Raw genomic sequence first — 7,181 nt, 5'->3', positions numbered from 1 at the left:
TACTTCAAATTTAGTTAATGTTGCTTGAATTGGCAAAATCTTTCGAAAAAATGAAAAATATAAACTGATTTCGACCATGGAAATAGAGTTCAACTAGGACATCTGAAGAACAGGTAGCCTAACTCATCTGCAAGTGTAGTTCGACTAATGTTTCTGAAAATAAAGGTAGCCGAACTCAGCTTTAATGGAGTTTTTGCTTTCAAAAAAAAGTTCGGCTAGGAAAAAAAAGTTGCGACGTAACCGAACCACATGTTCGGCTGGGGAAAAAAAAATCGACGAAACCGAACTCAATATATAAGTTTTCAGAGAAAAGTTCGGTTAGGAGAAAAAAATTTCTACGTAACCGAACTAAAAGTTTGGCTGGGAATTTTTTTTTGCGAGGTAACCGAACTTTTCACTGAAAGAAAAAACTCCATTAAAGCTGAGTTCGGCTAGTTCGACAAACTGTTTCACATAATTCCTAGCCGAACTTCTCTCTGCAACTTCTATTTTCAACTCATTTTGATGATTACTACTCATTTTTTCAACCAAGTAATGAGTTTGTGGATTTTTTTTTGAATCGAGACGATGAAGCGGAAAGAAAGAAGAAAATGAACCCTCTAATAGTAACGGATTTGTGAAAAATTAAAAATAATGGATTTGTTATGATTTTGATTTTGTTTTGTTAATGATTTAGATTAGGTTATATATATATGTATATATTATATTAGTTTTAATTTTAATTAGATTAAGAATAGGTTAGTCATTTCCACATTTTAGGACATCCCTTATAAGTATAGGGTAGACATTTCTATCATAAAGTAGTCCCCACCATTTTTGAGTAGTCCCCAAAAAAATGGTTCTATTTGAAATAACTAAAGCACAACCCAACTACAGAAAGTCCAAGATAAATGATTACCCAATTAAATAAAGCCCATAAAACATACGATAACTAATAATAGGAGAGCTTAACTAGCTAAGTGCTTCATCAAAAAAAAAAAAAAAAGCTAAATGCTAATCTTTTTATTCTAGTGTGTAATTAGCTCCTCAAATATAACTGACATCAATAATTTAGTTACAGAGGCTCCAAATAAAGACTGTGGCTTTAACCCCCATAGATGGATACCTCCTCATCTCTACTAGCTTTTGTTTGTATCCAGAAATATTTCCAGGAACAGAACACAATTGGTTGGTATTGATGATGCAAAATTTGGGTTAATCATACGAAACAACACAAGAATAACAAATACATGAATTAACTTGGTTCGACAAGTTTTGTCTATATCCACGTATGAATCCATATAGGGATGATATTTTATTGATGTATGGATTACAATGATTTCGGATCCCTTTTAAGGTTTGATTGTGTATTTTCTTGTCTCTGGGCTCCTCCTTTCAGGGTTGAGATTTCCCTCTATTTATACAGTTGGATATATGGGTTAAACACTTAAACCCGAATTTCGAGATAAACTTCATATGGAAGTAACTTGACCAACAAGATATCTAGAACGGTTCAGAAATTTCTCCGCATCGACTTGGTCAACAAGCATTCCAGAAAATTCTAGAATTTTCCTGACGGATTCTGACATTGGATCAGTGGAAACGGGACAAACAGTCATGGACCCGGGTTGACTTTTTAATGTGGCTGCATGTTGACTGCGACTGCCAACCTTTGACTGGAAAGACTTGCTGGAAGACTGACATGAATGGTTAAGATGCATAATGGGCAGCAATCTGGATGACACTGTGACTGGCAATATGACTGGCATCATGGATGGAAAACTGAATTGTAAAATGGCTGAAAGCACGGCTGGCGGCATGGCTGACATCGTGTTCAACAAACTGGATAATAGACTGTCTCACCGCATGGCTGAATTATTGACTATGAGCATACATGGATCAATCCGGGTGAGTCTACAAGTCGAGTTGGGTGAGTCGGGTCGGACGAACTGGACTGGTGAAGTAGGCCAGGAAAAATGGACCGACGGACCAGGTCGGGAGAACTGGTCTTGACCAGTTGAAGTTGAATATGACAGTTGACCAATGATTGACTTTGACTATTGCATGGTAGTTGACTTTGACCATTGACCAACAATTGACTTCATGTAATACTTGGCTAGTCGGTGTACTGTGTCGGTTGACTGGATGGCAAGCTCGGATGTGTAACGCCCCACTTCGAATTCTAGGTCGACCGTCCTAAAATCTCAAATGTAACATACTCATGGACCACTTTACGCACTCAAACCGTCAAGCCAACAAATGAAGATCAGGCTATTGTATAGAACACATTAACAACAATCCATAAATAAATGAAGTTTATTAAATAAAACTGATAAAAGTTGTAAGGTTTATCAAAATCTTTAAAATAAAATTAATCTTCGAAACACAGGTCGATTTCCAAGGTAAATGCTAAGAATTTACCACCACCGCCTACCACTGCCGATTACCACCACCACCACCTCCGATTATCACCACCACCAACCACCGATTACCACCACCGCCGCCGCCGCCGCCCACCACCGCCGCCCACCATCGCCACCTCCGATTATCGCCACCACCAACCACCGATTACCACCACCACCTCCTCCCATCACCACCGCCACCGCCTATTTAAGAAATATAACAACATCAATGCAATCACAATTAAGTTCGGTTACATAATAATTTTATCGAGTATAAAAGACGCCAGCCGCAACCTGATTCTGCCATGGGACCACTCCTGAGGTATTTTCCAACAAACCCTTCACTTTAATTTGATTTTGATTGCTTCAATCGAATAGAAATCATCAAAATAGGGTTTTAATAGGAGTTACAGAGCCATGTGCAGTTAGGCCGATTTTCCAAAAAAACCTAGTTTACTAACCGAACTTCTTGAAAATGAAGAACACGAAGAACAGTTCGGTTCTATTAGATTTAAAACTAAGTCACCGAACTCTCTGTTCGGTTGTTTCGCAAAAAAATTTAAAACTACAAAGTAACCGAACTCCACCCTTAGAACCGAAAAAAAAAACAAATCCAGTCTAACCGAACTGTGTTGTTGTGGCCACTATGTTGAGTTCCAAAATAACCGAACTTAGCCAATAAAGTTCAGTTTGTTCGCATAAACTTTTAAAAATACAAAGTAACCGAACTTAGCCAATAGACGCTGGAACTTCACATTTTTTTGTTTGTTAAGTTCGGTAACTTCACAATTTTATCGCAGAAACCGAACTCAGAGTTCGGTTGGTTAGCTGTTAGGTTCAAGTTTGCGAAAGAACCGAACTTTGTAAACTTATATACTCTTATATTACGTAAAGTTCGGTTAGATCAAAAGTGCATGCAGTTTGCGAACCAACCGAACATAACGCTGTAACTCCTAGAAATTCTATTATTTGAGAGTTCGGTAACCTGCGTGTTCGGAACAAGTAACCGAACTACACTTTCAGATGAGTTCGGTTACTTGTTCATCTTACGGGGCAACCGAACTACAACTTCAGATGAGTTCAGTTACTTGTTCTTCATATAAAGTAACCGAACTGTTCAAAATCCAGTTCAAGTCCGGATCATTTTGAAGATTAACAAATATTCTAGGAGAGGATGGAGATGAAGAATCAGATGAAAACAAACTTAGTGAATTGGATTTTTTTTTTATTTTCCATGTTTTTCTCTTTCATCTTCTCTAACTCTACTCTCTCAATAATTCTACTCAACTAATAATAAATCCATCTTTTAATTTAATCTCACTAATTGTTTTTAACTAAATCATTCACTAATCATAACCTAAAATTAATTAAAAGGGTAGATTAGATATTAAATAAATAACTAGATATGGGGTGACCTAAAATTACTTCTAATACCTTTACCCAAAATAAAACCATGGTCCCCAAAAAAAACCATGGTCCCCAAAAAATCGTTCATTTCTAATGGGGGTGTCAGATTAATGAAGATGATACGAAAACTCATATAAGACAGAGGATTTTTTCTAACATCTGATTCAAAGCTTTCCAGTTTTAAAATCCTAACTTCATAAAATTTGAAAACTATCCGTTAATACATTGAAATTCCGGCTACTGCAAAGGCTGTTCAAAAAACTGGATGGTGCCCTGATTACAGATACATGTCTGCTGGACTTGTCCACTTTAAAGAAGCTGAAGCAAGCAGAACCATGAAAGTGATGCTACACGGTTCTAGCGCACAAAAGGGAAACCTAGTTCACTTCCCAGCTTACTTGCCCATAAAATCTAAAGCCTAACATCCCAACATGTTCAATTGTTTGACAAGAAAAAGAAAAAACAGCATTTAAGAGCTTAAAAACTTAATGGCACAGCCGGGTGAAGCCCATGGAGTTTTTCTTAAGATGGTCGTCGGAAGACTTATTTAAAGCTTCAACCCGCTTGGCTTCCATATTTTTCTTGTTATAGCGCTTCTTGTTGTACAGCCGATCCATAGGATCCACACAATAACTGTAGCGTCGATCCATAAGATCCACAGAATAATAAGTTTCAATAATGACCATTTGAAGAACTCTGCCATGCTTCAAAACAAAATTAACCATCTCCAGGTACCCAGTGAACTTCTGAATTTCGATTGACTTGAGGCTTACCACCAAACAATGAGGTACTACCTTAAATGTTGAAACGTTCGCACCGCCGTTGCCAGTAAAATTGACCTACAACCAATGTTTGATGTTTCGAGTTCAGATAAATATGACGAAAATCAACAAGGGCATTAAGTACGTAATGATGTAAAACTGTTAAGCTTCTTTTCTTTGTTCAATTAAAAGCGACAACAATAAAAAACACATTTGAGAGGTGTAACATATCATACACTTCTAACCAGATTTGGAGACAGCTCTAGAAAGTTGAGTAGATTTTCATTTCAATATCATACACTTCTAACCGGATTAAATTACCAAAGGTAAAGAAGCTCGTAGACAGAACGTTTGCGCGCTTGAGAATCTAATAACAAGGCATACAAAAAAATGATACTAAAGTGAAAACAATTATATGTCCTATCGATTGTAGAGTAAATTTGCATTTGTCAGGTTCAAGCTTAGTCAGAGAGGGTATGAGCAGAACTTATGGTAGTGTACGAGACATTTTGGAAAGAATTGTACAAGACATTTTGGAAAGAATCGTACAAGAGATATATAGAAAATCGAATTGCCAAGGTTCTAAGAAAGAAACACCAAAACGTAAGCAAACATACCTTAAAGTTAGCACCTGAGATTTTCAAGAACTTTATATAGCAGAATTTCTCTATAAACTTAGATAAAGGACCAGATCTTTTGTCTATGACGCCGGACTCGCTTTCAAAGCATATATCTGCATCCTGTAGCAATGGAAAACTATCCACAACCAAATCTTCCGGCAGCCAATCACAGAAAGTGAAGGACATAAGATTTGGGGCATCAATCTTGATCTTGGCATCTTCCATATTACTTGTCATACAATTGGCTACTGTGAAGGACTTCAATCTAGGAGCTGAAACACATAAATCTAACTGCCAGCAACAATTGGTCAAACACAATTCTTCAAGTACTCGGCAACTAGAAAAGAGCTTCCTTGCCAATTTCTCATCATCATATGTAATATTCGTAAGCCGAAGGATCTTAAGTCTTGGAAGAGAAATTGACTCTGGAAGCTCAAGCCGATAATATAGTTCTGGAAACTGAAAGTCTAACGTAGTTAACGATTCACAAGTGAAAAGGGATTCAGGAATCATCTTGTCATTGCTTCGGCATGAGCCACACCCATAAAAAACAAACTCTTCGACTTCACATTTGATCGCTGTAGTGATCCATGCATTCACTCGCTTATGATCGAAATACCCATTTTCACAATTGAGACAAAACTTCTTTATGTTCAACATATTGCGTTGAATTAATACCCTATCCATAAAATGATCCATGAACTTATTCGTCTCCATGATAGTGGCTTGTTCAACATAATATCTCCATCCTGTTAAAATGATTCTAGGAGGTCCCATGTCGAGAACATCAAGAACTGGAATAGATACCCAGACATTTTTCCATCTTTTCGATAAAATGCTGGTGGAAACAGCGCATTTGGTTGGAAGAAATGACAGCATATGACGAACTAATGGATCAGGCAGTTTACTAATTCTATCCTCTCCCACGCCCATATTGTTGTCGTAGTAGTTCCTAAAAAGTAAACCAAAGTTATTCATGTTCAAAGTTCAAACAAACACAAACATACTAAAATCAACACTCTGAAATTCATCATAAAGTTAAAACTGCCACAAAATTATATATGAAAATGACATTATAAATCCTGGAGAACTTCCATTATTCCATTTCCAAACACGCAAAAATTCATACATATAAAACTCATCAATTGGTAAAAATCCAAGAAACACCATTTTGATACAAAACCCTAGAACTAGTTAAGTTGTAAATGAACAAAGTTTTAAGTTTCATTTCAAGGGAATATAATTGAACCCTGATTCTATTTTGCAGACAAGAAAGAAAAAGTACCATAAAATAGCATAAAATTACAGACAAAAAAGTACGAAAAACAAGAAGAAATAACTAAAAACCTTACAATTAAAACAGAGAGAAAAAAAATAATCATACCTTTACTAAAAACCTTACAATCATTCTCCAAACCTAGTGAGAAATCGAGAGAGACAGTGACGAATGATCTTCAACTTTGCCGATAAAAAACAACATTTGGATGTATCGTTAGTCCACGTCCCTCGATGATGGAGTAATTAACTCAAGCGCAACCGTAGTACCTGGGCCTAGAATCGGGAGGCATCCACTAAGGACTTATGGATGGGGGTGGGTCCGTAGGGTGAGCTACGGATGGGTGGATGCGGTATCACCGGCTTCCAATCCATCTAAATTTGGAACGGTTTTTTGGGGACTACTCAAAAATGGTGGGGGACTACTCCTCATTTTTTGGGTGGATATTAGAAGTAATAATGAGTCACCCCTTATCTAACTTTTCTTCTAATACCAAACTTGCCCTTGATAATTAGATTAGTGTAATGATTAGTGAGTTAATTAATGATTAGTGAGATTAAATTAATAATTTGATTTTTTTCAAAAAAAGAATTATAGAGAGGGAGAAGAAGAAGATGAAGATGAGGGTTTTGGAAGAAAAAAATTTAGATCTTTTTCTTTAAGGGGCACAACAAGAGTATGATGTTTTGGGTACTCACGGATACTTCAAATTTAGTTAATGGTGCTTGAATTGGCC

General features: G+C 36.7%; 1 protein-coding gene across 1 annotated transcript; it reads right to left on the bottom strand.

The window, feature by feature from the left end:
• Positions 1 to 4,273: 4,273 nt before the first annotated feature.
• LOC113311463 (F-box protein At4g09920-like) lies at positions 4,274 to 6,339 on the bottom strand. Its single transcript, XM_026560300.1, has 3 exons — positions 6,242 to 6,339; positions 5,167 to 6,121; positions 4,274 to 4,627 (listed from the first exon to the last, which is right to left on the bottom strand). Exons 1-3 carry the CDS (start codon positions 6,337 to 6,339, stop codon positions 4,274 to 4,276), a joined length of 1,407 nt encoding a protein of 468 aa, XP_026416085.1.
• Positions 6,340 to 7,181: the final 842 nt, after the last annotated feature.

This window comes from Papaver somniferum, chromosome 9 (assembly GCF_003573695.1).
Source record: "Papaver somniferum cultivar HN1 chromosome 9, ASM357369v1, whole genome shotgun sequence".
NCBI classification, from domain to species: Eukaryota; Viridiplantae; Streptophyta; class Magnoliopsida; order Ranunculales; family Papaveraceae; genus Papaver; species Papaver somniferum.
Note: the sequence above shows the minus strand (reverse complement) of the source record. Positions and strands in the feature narration are given on the sequence as shown.